Source organism: Westerdykella ornata, assembly GCF_010094085.1.
Source record: "Westerdykella ornata strain CBS 379.55 unplaced genomic scaffold EI97scaffold_62, whole genome shotgun sequence".
NCBI lineage: Eukaryota > Fungi > Ascomycota > Dothideomycetes > Pleosporales > Sporormiaceae > Westerdykella > Westerdykella ornata.
The window spans coordinates 1-16,326 of record NW_022986912.1 but is presented as its reverse complement, the minus strand read 5'-3'; the positions used below and the strand labels follow the sequence as shown (position 1 = coordinate 16,326).

At 55.8% G+C, this 16,326-nt stretch overlaps 1 protein-coding gene across 1 annotated transcript; it reads right to left on the bottom strand.

The window, feature by feature from the left end:
- Positions 1 to 14,568: 14,568 nt before the first annotated feature.
- Positions 14,569 to 16,149, bottom strand: EI97DRAFT_471247 (uncharacterized protein). The gene is made up of 2 exons (XM_033801824.1): positions 15,829 to 16,149; positions 14,569 to 15,761 (listed from the first exon to the last, which is right to left on the bottom strand). The coding sequence occupies exons 1-2, from the start codon at positions 15,881 to 15,883 to the stop codon at positions 14,887 to 14,889; spliced, it is 930 nt and encodes a 309-aa protein (XP_033648912.1). The 5' UTR covers positions 15,884 to 16,149; the 3' UTR covers positions 14,569 to 14,886.
- Positions 16,150 to 16,326: the final 177 nt, after the last annotated feature.

The window sequence follows — 16,326 nt, the reverse complement described above, 5'->3', positions numbered from 1 at the left end:
TGCGTATCTTGAACCTCGCCAGGAGCTGCAGGTGGGATCTCAGGCAGGGCTTCCGGATGCGTAACATCATTATCCGCAGCCACATCTTCTTCAAGGGCATCAGGACCAGTCGTCTCCGGGTCACCTTGTTTATTTTCCGCGCTCTGAGTGTCAGGGGCAGGCTCCTCTTCGACGACAACCGGTTGTTGCTTCTTCGCCTTCTTACGCTTCTTACCTTCCTTCACAAGTTCTCCAACACTTTCCATCGCAAGGACTGAACCTTCGCTGGGAGTTGGAGGCGGTAGCTCGGGTAGAGATTCCGGGAGGTCTGGTTGAGATTCGGACGGGACAGCATCTTTAGATATGCTGGCAAGAGGGACATCTTCAGATATGGGGGTGTTGGCAGCTGGTTCCTCGACGGCAATTTGAGACTCAGATTCTTCTGTGGTAAGAGGCACAGGCTCCTCGGCCGCAGCCGTGGCCTTGTGGTCTTCCTCCTTACCCTCTTTTCCTTTCGTAACAGGATCCACGGGCTCTTTCATCGCAAGGTCTTTAGCTTCAGAGGACACTTCGGCTACGAATTCCTGAGTAGTTTCGACCGGAGACTCAGTGGGTTCAACAGAGACAGCTTCACCACGTGCAGGAGCCTCTGCTGAGGCATCTTCATTGGCAGATGCGGGCTCAGTAGGCGGTTTGTCGGCAACCACAGTCTCAAGGACGGGAGTGGTAGGCGTCGCTTCATTGATGGATAACTGTTTTTTCTTTCCCTCCTTCTTCTTGTCTTTTTTCGAAGGCTTGCTGAACGCTTCCTCTGCTGCGGGCTCCTCAGCCTCGACGGGAGTCTTCAGCGCTGAGATCTTGGGAACCGCATCTGATTCAAGTGGGACTGCAATCGCTGCCTGTGTTGGGAGCGGTTCAGACTGGACTTCCTGTTCCTTCTTGCTTTCCAGTTCTGTCAAAGACTCTTCAGGCAAGGCATCACCAGCAGGCTGAACATCCGATGTCTCTGCAGCAGGAAAAGGCGAATCAACCTCCTCGCTCAGCGGGGTTGCGGGCGCAGAATCCTCAACGACAGATTGTCGGTTCTTTTTCTTCTTTTTCTTGTTCTTCTTTGCCGCCTTGGTGTCTGTCGGCGCTTGTTCTTCAGCCGCGACGTCTCGGGCCTCGCTTCGTAGGCCGGACCGTTCGTTAATAGAGGGGGTTTCGGCTTCGCCAGATGGAAAAGAGAGATTCTCGAGCAAGTTTTCCTTCTTTGCGATGGCGGAACCGTCATCAGGGCTGGCGCGTTCCTCGGTGTCCGTTACGACAGTGTTGGACTCAGATTCATCTTGAGTCCGAGCAGCCTTGTCTGCTTCGTCTGAAGGTTGAGAGATGCCTTCGGCGGCATGAAGTTCAGCACCGGCAAGAGAGCCAAGAGCATCATTCTCCGTCTGCGAGTCTTTTACAATGCTAATTTCACCTTCCAGACTCGCTCTCGGTTTGTTCAAAGGGACAGAAGCTTCAACACTATCGCCAGCCTGCACCTCGCTCATGGCTTCGTCAAACGGCGCCTCAATAACGGCCGAACCTTTTCTCCCTTTTTTCGCATTCTTCCTTTGCTGTTTCGACAAAACGGGGCCCTCACCTTGGAGCTGCTCTCCGGGAAGTTCTTCGGACTTTGAAGGCTCTGCTGCAGTCTCCGCTACGGTCTCATTGGCAGGTTGCTCCTGAGACCTTTCAGCAAGCTCCACTTTCTCCTCTTCGGCAGGCGTAGCTGGTGTCGCAGAAGGAGTACAAGATGCGCTGTTCGCTAAACTGGCCTTCTTTGCCTTTTTGGCCTTTTTCTTGTCTTTCTTGGACATCGAGGCCCAGCTGGCAGGGAGGTCTTCTTTGGCTGGGAGATCATTCTTGATCGGAAGGTCTTCTTTTGCCGTGAGGCCATCATTGTCTGGGAGAGCTCCTTTAACTGGAGCGTCTTCCGTGGCTGGCAGGTATTCTTTAGCATGGACGTCTTCCGTGGCTGGGAGGTCTTGTTGGGCTGAAAGGGCTACTTCGGCTGGAACGTCATTTTTAGCTGGAAGATCTTCGTCTTTGGCTGGGAGATGTTCGTCTCTCGCAGAAAGGCCCCCTTCCTCCCCTTTAGCAGGAAGCTGCTTCTCTCCGGCAGCCAGCCCTTCTTCTTGTATACCAGCCACAAGTTCGTCGTCTTGAACACCAATTTTTCGCTCTATGACCTCCTCTACTACCTCCAGTGGCGCCTCTAATTCCTTCGCAGTGGGTGACTCAACAGCCGGGTTAACTGCGTCAGTTTCGGCAAGCGCAGCTTTCTTTCCCTTCTTGGCCTTCTTCCCCTCCTTCCTAGACATCGACGGCGCCGGTTGGGGTACTTCATCATTCTTTGCCTGAGGTCCTTGAGTCTCTTCCGCGGCCTGAGATTCGGTTGGTTGGACATCAGTTGGCCGGGGAAACGGTTCGAGGTCCTGAGAAGTTTCAAGCGAGATTGTATGCTCTTGACTCCCTTCCGTACCCTGAGATTCGGTTGGTTGCGCATCAGTTGACTGGGCAAGCAGTGCGAGATCCTGGGAAATCCCAACTGATGTTGTAGATTTAATAGGCTGTTCAGCCACCGATGGATCTTGCGACTCTCCGAGAGAGACGATAGCAGAATCAGCAGGCTCCGTCTTCTCGAGACCCGCCTTCTTTGCCTTCTTCTTAGCTTTCTTCTTCTCCTTTTTCGACAGAGGAGCTGAGACTTCGGGTTCCTGATTAGATGACTCTTTGCCAGTTTGCGGTTCAACCTCTGTGGACTTGGCCTCGCGAGTAGCCGTGTTGGCATGAATTTGAAGATTTTCTTGAGGTTCAAGCGGTGCTGGAGTTCCGAGTACAGTAGCAGGGAGGTCTGCATGGTATGACGCCGCGGAAGTCTCCGGAGCAGGCAAGTCCACGCTTTGTGGCTCGGCAAAATCCACATCATCTGTGTCCGGCAGAGGAACATCCTCAGGGTGAGGTAGAGCAGTTTGCGAGGCATCTGCGGTCGGGTCACGCTCTGTGGCAGAGGCATCCTCAGCTTCGACGAAATGGATGTCATCACTCTCCGGTAACGCAACATCCACAGGTCCAACCTCCTCAAGTTCAATCAGCTCGGCGTCATCGGTTCCAGGCAACGCAACGTCCACAGGCTCAACCTCAGCTTCAACTAAGTCGGCGTCATCACCCTCCGGCAACGCAACACCTGCAGCATCAACCTCTTCCCTATCAACCAGATCGTCATCATCACTCTCCGGCAAAGCCACCCCCGCAGCTTCCAGCATTGCATTTTCAACGGCCAGGTCCACAGGCAGATCGGATGAAGGGAGTCCAGATGCTTCGCTTCCGGCAACTGCCTTGTCCTTCTTCGCCTTCCGTTTCCTCTTATCTTTCTTTGGCGTAGGCGGCGCTACGGTAACAGCGCCGGGTACTTCGCTATCCTGCACCTCTTTCGATTCGTCCTGAAAAGGTGAGTGTGCCTCCAGTGTAGCAGGTTGAGAGGGAGAGAGGAACTCTGTGGAGTCGGTTGCTTCTTCCTTACTAGGCGCAACGCCTTCTTCCTCGGGTGCGGCTGCAGGTCCAGCCAAAACAGCTCCAAGCCCTTGAGCTGAGTCTACGGACTCAGTGGGCTCAGCTGGCGAGGATTCAACCTCCTTACCCTTCCCTTTCCTCCCCTTCTTCTTTCTGCCCTTCTTGGAAACGGAAACTGCTTCCACGTCCTCGGCAGCTGGCGAGTCCGACCGGTCAACATCTGCAGAAGTGGTAGAATCGATAGCTTCGGAATACACTTGTGACGTTTCTGCGGACAAGTTTGCAGGAGGTTCAGTAGCGCTGACATCATCGACTACACCCGTGACGTCTGCGGGGCCTTGCTCTTCAGGACCAAGCGCTGGACCCGTACCTGCAATGACCTGATCGTTAGAAAGTTCTCGTTCGGGCTGCTGCAGGGCCGTTGGTTCAGTGGCAGGTCCACCGGGTTCAGCTCCAGAGCTTTCAGGTACCTGCTCAACGGTCTCATCCTCCTTCAAGCTACCCTCCAAATCCCTTACCCCTTCCACCTGTGCCTTTTCCTCCACCTGCATCACCTGTTCCTCAGCAGAGGTCGGAACAGCCCCAGGAGTCAATGTCTCCCCCAAAACATCTCCCTGCTTTGATTCCTCGGCCGCAAGTTGAGGTTCAGGTTCAGAAACTAGGACAGGTGTAGCTTCATCCACCGGCGCAGCAACAGCAGGCCCTTGAACCTTCTCTTTCTTCCTCCCCCAGCCAAAAGCACCGAGAAGACTGGATCCCCATGACGAAGCCACACTCGGTGCGGGTTTGGGCTCTGTTGGCTTTTCGTTTTCCTGCGCGACACTGGTGATTTCTTTGGTAGCGGAAGCGGAGGGAATTACTTCGGCCGCTGTGAGCGGTTCCTGAAGGGTGGGAGTAGTATGGGATCCGGTAGGAAATGCGGATTTTGTTATAGGTGGGAGACCGTCTTCCTGGGTAGAGGTGGCAAGATTTGATTCCGGCTCGGCGGCGACTTCAGCGCGGGATTCGATAGGTCCAGTGGCTTCGGCGACAGCACTGGCGGTAGGTTCCTTCTCGGCCTCAGTCTCGCCTACTTCCCGCGGTGCAGGAGACGTAGGCCGTGAAGGAGTGTCTTGGACAAGGAATTGCATGACATCCACAGCTGGCGCACCCGCAGTTTGCCTATCTTCAATAACTGCCGAAGAAGAGGGCTGTTCCTCTTCCAATCCCACATCGGAGGAAAGATCAAGGTACTTTGCTGCCTCGCCTGCATCAAAGAGCGAAGGTTGCACACTATGTTTGTCTATGCCTGATGAAAGTGTTGCGGGAGCTGGGGTAATAGCCTTATTCCCTTCTTCTTTGAGTATCCCGGTTTCGGTGTTGAGTTGGTCTCCTTGGCTGGATGCTTGTTCTGCGGGAGATGCTATCGGTTGCTCGGCCGGAGACTCCGGCTTCAGTTGCGGACCAGCACGCTTGCTCTTTTTCCCTCGTTTTCCTCCCTTGCTCTTGGGCGTGTCTTCGACACTCTCCTGGGGAGCTGGCTCATTGTCTGCTGGCTCGGGAAATACTTGCCGCTCCTCAAAGCCAAGTTTAGGCAGCGTCGAAGGGACACCATCACCCTTCTCCCCTGCTGGCAGCCCACCTAATTTTCCACCTAGCACTGGTGGCAGCAGATCTTTCAAGACCGCAGGCGACGCCTCGTCAAAAACCGCCCTTCTAACCTCCGTGTCTTCCTGCCCACCCGGCGCGGTCGCATCCCACAGCTTCCTCCTCCTCATCTCCTTGACATCTACCTCCGGGCTCCCCTCGTACAAGCTTGCCGCACTCGGGTCCCCGACCAAAGTGGCATCGTCCGTGATTACGGACTCTGCGCGATTCTTCGGCCAATCCTCCTCATTCTCTACAAACTGTGGGATGTACTGCGCAGAAGAGCTGGGTATCGGACTATCGGGAAGCTGTTCGGTGGGAGGAGGCGGAGGCGCGGTGGAGGACTCGATAGGCGTAGGCGTAGGTGTAGCTTCGGATGTAGAGGATTTTTTACCTTTGCCTTTCTTTTTCTTGCCTTTGCCCTTGCTTTCGCGGCGGAGGAGACTGGAGTCTTGCTCAGCTGGTTCATCTGGTTCAGCCGGTTCAGAAGGGATTTCTGGAATCTCTGGTTCAAGTGGCTGCGGCTCTTGCTGCAGCGAGACTTCAAACCGGCTTGTCACCGTCGCTTCAGCATCCTGTTCTCGAGTCGTTTGCTGTTCCTCTGCTGTGAGTCGTTTAGACGATTCAGCACTGATGCTGATGCTCTTGCCTTTTGAGCCCTTTCTTTTCTCGCCCTTCTTGGATGTGGAGGCTGGAGCGGGAGCAGGGGAAGAAGGAGCACCTTCATCGATCAAGTGCGGAGATACAGATTGAGGGGCGAGATCAATCGTTTCGGTGTCAGGCTTGCCGCGCATGAGGCCAGACTCGTGTTCAGCACGCGAGGGAGACCTCTCTTTCATTGCAGAGGTAGCAACAGCAGTCACACTACCACCTATTACAGCTCCCAGGGCTGCATCTTGGAGTGCAGTCGAGGATCGCAGCCTTGGGCGTTCTCCCTCATTGATGTCACGGATTTCTCTCATCATCGTGTCATGAATCGGCGGACTTGGGGCCAGAGGACTTCTAGGCTGACGGGTCGTTGAGGCAGGGTCAGTAGAAAGGGCGCCGGTATCTCCGAGGCTTTCTAGCGCAGTCTGAAGTTCGGATGGAATTGTTGCAGGTCTCTCCAGTGCCTGCAAGACATCCGCCGGAAACGCCGATGCCTTTGGGGTCGTCTGCTGACTCTCCGTCATATCCTCTGCTTCACCCGCATGTGTTAACGAAGAGACCGCCAGAGACTCCGCAAACGGATCGTCCCCACTCTCATCAATAGTAAGATGTGGCGACTCCAAAGCAGACTGATATTCATCCTCCGTCTCGCGCTCCGACGATGCTATGGAAGGCGAACCACTTGGCGGAAGTGCGGGTAGAGCTGAAGTGTCGTCTAGCTCGGCGGACTTGCGGTTGCGCTCGACTAGGTACAGAGGGCGGTACTCCCGGGTGTTTTTGAATTCCGTGCTTGGGGATTTGCCTTGACGGGTTCGAGGGGAGGGCACTGGGCTTAGTGCATGTTGGAGATCTAGAGTCAGATCGCGGTGAACGCCTGCTGAGGCGGGGGATCTCCGGGAACGGATAGAGCGGGATGCCGGTGTACGCGGCTGCTCGCTGCCTTCCTTCGCTGGGGAAGATGGAGCAGTGAGAGGCAGCGGGGGCAATTCATCAGGAAAAGCTTCAAGTTGCCAAGGTTCCAGGCCCGTCAGGCGGGATAGCAGAGCTCGACTATCCTCGACAGGCGTTGTCGGACGGTCGACGTCTCGGTGATCGTGAGAAGGGATGTGAGAGTCGTCGTTGGTGGTAGGGAGAGGGAATGCGGACCGATCTCCGGGGATGCCACTATCCAGTTGGGGTTGAGGCAAGGTCTCAATGTTCTGAGGTGCCTCACTTACGGGCAGTGGTGTGGCTGCCACTGCCCGATCGCCTAAAAAAGACTGGTCTTCGTCGATTTGTTCGGTGTCGCGAGACCTTCTCTTCTCACGGCGAGAGCTTGATGAAGTCACGGAACGGGCGTCGTCGTCGTCTGAGCCGCGGTCACGATGCTTTTTTCGCCTATGTCTGCGATCCTCGTCGTCGTCATCATCATACTTCGACTTCGACGATCGTGGACTGTCCGTAAGAGTCTCTTTGGACTTGCTGAAAAGGCCAAACAACCCACTAGACCTTCTATCCTTCTCTTTATCCCTCCGTGAGCTCGGCTCGTCGCCGTAACGAGCAAGAGAAGACACTACAGACGCGGCATCATCATCATCGTCCCGTCTTGACGACTTCCTTCGTGAAGATTTCCGTTCGCGCTCATAGTCATCGCCAGGATCTGAAACCGCAGAAGAACGCACTCTATCTTCAGGCGAGCCGTTCCTGCTCTCTCGCTTCTTTTCCCTCCGCCTCTGCTCGCCATTGGCTTCAGAACGGGCTTCGGAGACTACAGATCGAGAATCCCAGTCATCTTCTGTCTCGCGCCGGCGATGCCGTTTCTTCTTCTTTTCGCCGTCATCCAGGTCGTAACTTCGCCTAGGACTTGGAGAGCGCGCCTGGTCTTCTTTGCGGCGACGCCGTCTTTCCGAGCGCTCGAAGTCGTCATCTTTGCTGCCAGTGCTTATCACGGACCGGCTATCGCGATCGTCGGTCTTGTCGGAGCGTCTGCTCTTTTTCTTGGGGACCTCTCGGTCTTCGGATCCCGCCGAGAAAAACTCCTCTGCAGAGTCTATATCAACAGACTCGATGGTTTCGCGGTCGCCGGGTGCGAAGTAACCAGAGTCCTGTATACTACGATTCTTACGTTCATCCGACTCGGTCAGGTCAGTTGTCGAGTCTTCTCGCTTTCCGCGGGCCAAGGAAGGGCTGGTCGATTCGTCCGCAGCTTTCCTCTCCGGCGACCGGTCAACTGATACATCAGTATAATCATTATACTGTACCTCTCTGAGAGGTGACCCTATTGAAGGGGACCATCGACCGCTGCGTCTCTTTTCTTTGCGTTTGGGAGTCTTCGCCTCTGCAAGCTCATCCAGGTCATTGAACGCAGTGCTAGGTGTCGCTATCGACTTCGCTGCATCCTCCGCCGCGGAACCGCCATTCGTAACGGAAGCAGTTTTCGCCTGGCGTTCTGCTGAAGACTCAGAATCCTGCTTCATCGCAGCAGCAACCAACCCGGCAAAGCCCCCAGCAATGCCGCCCTTCACGATATCAGCGGGCTCCGACTTTGCGAGAGCTATGCCGCCTCCAGAACGGGATTCCTGTTTAGCAGGGGTAGAAGGCGTGTCCTTTAGCTCACGGTCGACTCCAGAAGCACCAGGTTCACTGGGTTCAGCGTTTTCCCAGTTATCGCCACTCGCTGGTTTCGCCGCTGCCTTTGCTTTCTTCTTCTGCTTTTTGCTCAATTTGGGCGTGGGCTCCGGGGCGCTCTCTTCAACAGTTTCGGATGCGTGGGCTGAAACGGGCGTGTATGTAGTTACACCCTCAGGCTCAGGCTCAGGCACAGCGGGGGCGACGGTATCCGTGCTGTTGTTCTTGGGCTTTTCTCTGCCATTCTTAGACTCATCCTGTGCCCCTTTCTCCGCCGGAGTTTCCTCATCGAAACTTCCTGGGATATGGATCGACTCTGGCTCAGCGGTAATGGCTCCGTCAATAACCTTTTCGCCTGCCGGCCATGCGCGTACACTGCTAACATCCGATACCGATTCGTAAAAGGGAGCTTTGTAGACACTCTTTGTATGGGATGAATCAGTCTGGACCGCCGACTGCTCCCGCGGTGTTTCCGACTTCGCGGACTCTGAGGGAGGCTGTTCCTTGTTCTCTGAAGAGAGCGCACCAGCCGCAGCGATGGCCGCAGCGGAAGCGGCAGCGGCTTTAGCCTTCTTCTTCTCTTCCTTGCTGGCCTTCTTGGACATCATGCCAGACCATTCAGTCTCGTCCTGATCCGGGACGAATTGCGTGCTGGGTGGCAACTCTGGGACTCCAGTTGCATTGGAATCACGGTCAATCTTATATGAAGTGATCGTTTTTCCAGCATCTGAAGACTCAGCTTCAACCACAACTTCGTTGTGGGATTGCTCGTGGCTTTGCGAGGCACTTCCAGCAATGAACTGGTCCAGGTTGGATTCTGGCGTCAGCACCTCGTAGTTGTGGATCCGATTCTCTCCCCAGCTAACTCTGTTGCCTTTAGTCAATACATCGTCCTGTTTCGGTTCGCCCTTGGTCTCTTCCTTGGGTTCGATCACTGGAGACGAAGGCACAGAGACACTGCGTACGGAGTTTGCCTTGCTCCCAGGAGGCGTAGGCTGAATGAGGTTCAGAGTCGGTACCGGCCAAGGAGGAGTCGACATATACCCATCTTTCGTAGGAACTAGCGAGTAAGAAGGCGGATAAGGAGGAGCTCGTGGGGGGCTATGAGAGAAGGGATCGTGAGCCTGATAAACTGTTGTGATCGCATCTTCGCTCGGATCGACCTTGACCTTCGGGAAGTTAGATGAATCTTGTAGCAGTTCTTTTGGTGCGAAGAAGTCGGCTTGTGATACGGGCTGTGCATTGTACCGCTCTTCCCAATCTTGGAGAACGTCACGAGCTGTAGGCTGCTTTTTGGGCTTCTTGAACATCTCCGGGTCGAATATCTCCTCGTCCGCATAGTCTTGCGCGATCTGGCTTGGCTCGATGTGCTTCACGCTGGGCGCTACTGGCGTTACTATCTGACCTTTGTCATGAGACGAGGAAATTGCCGCGCTTGTGATAGCTGCTGCCGCTGCTGCTGCGGAAGCTACCGCTGCTGTGTCGCGCCATGTGCTGGGATGAACAATATCCTTCTCTCGTTCCTCAAGTTCGTGCTCTTTGCGCCGGACGTCGCTTGCAACCGAGGATCCCGTGGCCTGATGCTCTAGATGTCGCGGCGAGTCTCCGTTCCCAAAGTGGCGGCGTTTCATATCTTCCTGAATTTCAGCTTCGCGGCGCTCAGCCTCACGCCGTTCAATCCGCATCTGCTCAAGCTCACGTTCTATATCGATCTTCCGCTGAGCTTCAACGCGCGCTTCCCCCTCGCGGCGCCTTTGCTCGTCAGCTTCCCTAGCTTCCCGAGCAGCTTGCTCAGCGCGTTCACGACGACGGTCAGCCTCGTACTGCTCGGCCTGAATCCTTGCCTGGCGTTCCGCTTCGGACTTGCGAGCCTCCTCTTCACGCCGACGACGAGCAGCTTCCTCAGCCTCAATCCTGGCTATCCGCTCCGCTTCATACCTGCGAGCTTCCTCTTCTCGCCGACGACGAGCAGCTTCCTCAGCCTCGATCCTGGCTACTCGTTCCACTTCAGCAGACCTCCGAGCCTCCATCTCTCGACGCTCCTGCTCCTGACGGCGCTCCGCCTCATACCTACGAGCTTGCTCCTCTCGCTCGTGTCTCTCTCGACGGCGGCGCTCCTCATCATCCCGACGAGCTTCTTCCTCGCGTCGCTCTCGCTCAGAGCGACGGCGATCTGCATTGTCTTCTCGATCGCGAAGCTTCTTCTCCTCACGGGCTTCTCGTCTAGCCTGCTCCTCAGTGAGCTCGAATCGGACGTTGCTGGGAGGGTCGATGGATTGGCGGTCTCTGCTTTTAGAAGCAGATATGGCGGCCGCTCCGAGGGCAGCAGAACCTGCCGCGATGGCGGCATTCCGCTTCCAAGAGGATGATTGGACGGGCGAAGAGTTGCTGCGCCGTGGGAGAGGAGGGGGAGCGGTTTGATGAGAGGATTCAACGAAGCCTGCCTGATACAAAGGGGGGTACGAAGATTGAGGTGGGGCACTGGAGAACACGGGTGGGCCCGTAGGAGCAACGTATCCGGGCTGTGGCGGAGCTTGCGTGGTATAGATAGCGCCGGGGACTTGATGCACCGGTTGCGGGTGCTGGATACTAATGTCATCTGGGCGTGAAGTAACAAATGGCTGAGGCGTCGGGACGGAACTCGTTCGTCTGGCATCGAAGGTCGTTGCATCGGTCTGCACAGGATATACCGACTGAAGAGTGGGCGCGCTACTCGCGCTACTGTCATGTCGACTGATGCTGGCTGCAAGTCCGGCTCCTGCAGCGGCACCGGCGATAGCTGGAGCAATGTGTGATGTATTTGCCGCAGCTTTGTGAAGGCTGTCGGATGATGGTTTCTTCTTCTGTTTCTTACTGCCCCAACGCCATCCCCATTTGCTGGTACCTGAGCTATTCGACACTAACGATTCGGTGCTCTTTCCGCTCTTCCAGTCGTAGTCACCGTAGGCCAACCCGGAACTCACGCTGGCCGAACTGGACGTATCATCTTCTGGGAGGGACTCCCAACCGTCATCTTCATCGCTGGAACTTCGTGATGTGCGTCGAGAACTTCGGCGCCCGTCTCGTCGTTTGCTGTTCTCACGGGCGGCTACAAGTTCAACCCGGCTCTTGCCATGTCTCGAACGCCCGGCTTGAGTCACACCAATGGCAGTCATGGTTGCCCCCAAGCCAATCAGCGTGGCATTCAACTTCTCGTCGGACGTTTTTCTCTGAGGTCGCTTTCGAGGCTTGACATAGCCAGCGCCGAAGGCAAGTCCCGAATCCGAAGATGACGAGGAGGAATTACCGAAGTGGAAGAAGCCCTTCTTCTTCTTGGAATGGGAGGATGGCTTGCGTCGTCTCTTCTCCTTGGGAGGAGGAGCACTGAAGAAACCTGCAAGGATTCCTGACTGCGGCTTCTGGTTCTGCGAGATATCGATAAAGGATCCTGAAGCAATGGAACTTCGAGATGGCTTGTGCTTGACTGAATGGTGCGGCTTAGAATGACGGCCTTCATTATCGCTCGAATCGCGTCGGTGGTGTACAAAGGCCTTCTTGGGAGAGGCGGAACGGCTGCGGGTCCGGTGCTTCTTGCGGGAAGCACTGACTGCGGATGCTGCCAAACCCGCTCCTACAGCCGCGCCCAAAATTCCTGATCTCCCATCTGATGAGCTAGACTGTGACCGCGAGTGGGACCGATGCCTAACATCCTTGTATTTCTTGCCGCCGCCAGTGACGCCAATGGACAGCGACGACATTCGGTCCCTTGAACGGCTTCTCATGCGATTTTCATATCTGCTAGAAGAGTACCGCTTGCGCTCCCGGGAGCGGCTGCGGCTTCTTCGTGATGCGGATGAACGAGCCTCCCGTCCAGACTTTATGCTATAGGTATCGTCAAAATCGTTGCGGCTCTGACTCAAGAGAGCTTTTCCGGCAGCAGCTAAACCAACTCCGCCCAGGCCAGCCGCAAGCCAGCCTTTGCTACTACTTTTCCGCTTGTCATCTCCTGATAAGGATTGACGTGACGTTTTCTCGGACAGGCCATAGCGTGACTGCTTCTCTATGCCCGAACGACGGAACTCGCCAGATCGCTTCCGGCCGTAGTGGTGCTTTCGAGGAGCATCCATGGGCGAAGAACGGGGATCGAAACAACCGCGGCAAACACCGATGTACTCGGTATATTCTTCCATCTTGCGTACATCTTCATAGTCCTTCCACCATTCAACAAGCTTAGTCACCGGTCCCTTTTGCTCGCGCATCTGCACCATGCCACCGGAAACAAAGGGGCTAGAAGAAGAGCCGTTAGCCGCATGAGGGTCGCCAGGAAAAGCACCTGGCATAGGTGAATGTTGATGATGCGAATGATGGTGATGTAAGCCATATGCCGTCAGCCCAGCGGCCCCGGCTGCATAGAGTCCTGCATGAGAAGACTCGGATGACTGTTTCCCCGGTTTACCAGGCCGTGGAGGTTTCGGAGGAGGATTCTCGTCCATCGCTTCAGAGTAGGTAGGGACTTGGCTGTCACCTGTAGCCGCGATGGAGACGCTGTCGCCAGAATGCTGTGGATATGGGGCTGATCCCGCGTAACTGGTACCATATCCCGAAGGATATTGGTTGGCCGGGTTCGGCGTTGAAGAACCATGACCGAGTGCATAACCTAACGCAGCGCCGCCTGCCAAGGCGGCCGCAGAGTTGAATGTGCCATGATTGCCAGAGACGCCGGAGCTGGGCCGTGGCGGCTTTGGGGGCGCAGAGGGTTCACTGGGTAAAGAGCCAGGCATGTCTGGTCTTGGAGGTTTTGTTGGGGCCACTTCTGCGGTACCGCCACCGTAGAATTCAGCAGCGGAGCCAGATCCAGTGTCTTGAACAGGGTTAAAGGTCGCAGACGCAGAGGTAAGATGGGGAGTGTCAGTAGGCATGATCACGGAAGGCGGCTGTGGGCGGACACCAGGCTGAGTCAAAACACTCTGCCCTTGATCCTGATAGTACTCCGCCGCGGCGCCAAACGAGCTGGTGTGAGTGAATGCAGGAACGACGGGTGGGGTATATTGCACAGGGTCTTGACCGGGGAACTGGTTCGAAATATGAGGATCCATAGCTGGAGGAGCGGTTCCAACTGGTAATGCGCCAGACATCATGGAAGCTCCAACCTGTCCAGGGAATTGAGAGAAACCTTCGCTATTGATTTGGCCGCTGAAGGATCTGCGGGGAGGTTCTGGTTCGTTCACGACCTCTCCACGATAGCCACCGACTTGGGACATGCTGGCTGACCGCTCCGAGCGACTTCTTCCTTTACGTTCGCGTTTGTCCTTCTCTTTCTTCTTACTGTTACGGTCTCTGCTGCGAGACCTTTCTCTGACGGATGATATCGAATCGTAAGTCGACCCACGCTCGTCTCCCCCACGAGCGCGGCGATCACCCCTCGAGTCGTAGTACAAGTCGTCGTTGGTATCTCGAGGACGGCGGTCACGGTCGCGCGTACCGCTAGCCGCAGTATAGTCTGATGCGCCGTCGCGCGCCGTGGCATAGGAAGACGCCACCGAGGAGGGAGCTGGAGGGTACGATTTCCGAGACGAGGAGGTTCCTGGGCGCGGTTCGCTGCCACTGCGGGTGGGCTTTCGGGAGGAGTTAGAGGAGACTATGGATTCGGCGCGTTTTGGACGCGTGCTGGACGACTCGTCCCTGCGGCGGTCGTCTCTGGATGAGCTTTCGCTCTTCCCAGTGAACCTGCTCCACATGTTGGACGCGGAGCAGGAGCCCTCGGTGGTGCCGTGCAGACTCGAAAATTATCTATGTGCGAAAGTATCGCAAGACCGGCGGAGGTGGATGCTTGGGTAAATATCGCGGAGGGAATCGTCACTTCGTCATGTCGTTACTGTACAGTACACAGGCGATGAAGAAAGCAGTCGCTTGCAATTCCGCAAATCAAAGGAAACGCGCTGAAGGCTCTTCGCGCCGGTCTATCTGTGGGAAATGATGGGCAAACGTGAGGCGTGGGAGCATCTGAGCTGAAGCGCTCGCCGGGGTGGTGGAGCAAGCCATCCAGGATCGCCTGCCAGCGCCAGCCCCCCCAGATTGACCCAATGAGCGCTGACCTCGGAAGGAGCAATCATTTGCGCAACCCACCATCAACCTGAGGGCCATCGTGGCAGTTCGATATGGATTCACTACATGCAGCGTTGGAATAATGCGATGATGTTGAGGTTCTGTTTGATCTACACCATAGTTACGCGAAGCTAGATATAGGCCTTTTAGAGCACCCCGCTGGGTGGCATTTCCGCCACCAAAATACTGGCATATTCCTTGAACCCCCACAGTTTGTCTGCTATTAGTACACTGACGTCCATTTTAAAATGCTAACCTTGCATCCTCATTCAAGCGCCAAATTATAGCCACATAGTAACTTTGGGAACCGTGAATCTTCCCTCCCTAGAACGCAGATGTGTGGTATCACGTACATATCCAGAACCCGAAACGCCTGATCAATCCCACTCCTGGATTTTCATGCGCCTAGAACTTGTAACCGGCTTTCTCCAATGCTTCTATATTCGCCCGCAGCTCTAGGATCTGTTGCCTTGCCACGGGTTCAAGCGCATTGATTTGGTCCATGGTTAGGTATTTCAGTTGCAAGTACTGTTGCCGCTGTTCGGGTGTGGCGCTGGCGAGCGCGGGATGCATAGGAGGAAGCTGCCCGTAAGTCGGATATGCCGGCTGTGCAAGCATCGAGGGCGTCGGAGTGGGCTGCGGCGCGTACCCAGGGAAGGCCGGCTGGGGTTGCGGTACAGGTGCGGCCGGCGGTGCGGCCGCAGCGGGTCTGCCTCCGGGAGCCGCCTCAATGACCTGTGCAAGCGCAGTCGCATCAACGAGATTCAGAATGAGTAAAGCCTGAAAAAGAGCATAGGCTAGCTGGGGCGCCTGAGTTAACAGCTCCACCGCCTTGGCAGGGTCTGTCATAACCAGCGACTTCATTTGTTTGAGGATGTCGAGAAGCTGCTCCGGAGGCAGCGTGGCGAGAGTTCGCGATATGGCATCAGCGCAGGTAAGACCGGTGGGCGGATCAGTTCCTGGGGGCAGAGGTGGAAGCGTCGTCGACTGCTGATGGATCGCGGCAGGTTCAGGATGGCCCGCTGGAGGCGCAGGCGGTGCGTATGTCGTAGGGGCAGAATCGCCATCGCCGTTATCATTCGACCAATCCACCCTCAGTTTACGCCCCATGATCTCGTAGTCGTTGAGATTTCGCACGGCGGAGGCTGCCGCGTCCCCGTCGGCGAACTCTGCAAAGCCAAAGCCCTTGGGCCTTCCCGTTTCCTTGTCGTGAATGAGGCGGAAGTTGAGCACATGGCCGACGCGGCTCAGTGTATCGACGATCTGTTCTTCGGATATTCCTTTCAGCGCGTTAGAGCTGATTTTGCGATTGCTGCAGGCAAGGGAGGGGAGGGCTCCGGCACTTACCGTAGGGAATATTCCCAATGAAGACGACCCTTCCGGCCTTGTCGCTGGGCGCCATGGCCGAAGAGAATTGATTTGCGCTTTTCGATGAGGTGCAAGTGTGTGGTACTTGCACTGCTGTTGCTCGAAGGCCTGTAGCGCATGAGGTGTGAACAAGCTCACGCTCGGACCAATTCACACGTGACGCTTGGCATTGGGATTCGAGCCGGGGTGAATACTCATGGAATGCTCTACCGAGAGGGCGCAATATCTGGATTTCAATGCCGGTTCGCCCTGGACAGGGTGACGGTTCTTCTGAGGCGTCCACGGGTGCACAATAAACACATGTACGGGCTGTCGCCTCTTATAAATGAACCCCTCCCCGCCGTCAAGTGCTGGATTGATGGTCTCACTAGGTACATACCCAGTAACGTGTTCCACCAACCAGCGCCCAGCCCCACCTAACGCCCGATTTGGAGATGCCCACCACCAGCAGAATTGAAGCTATAGAGCCTCATATAT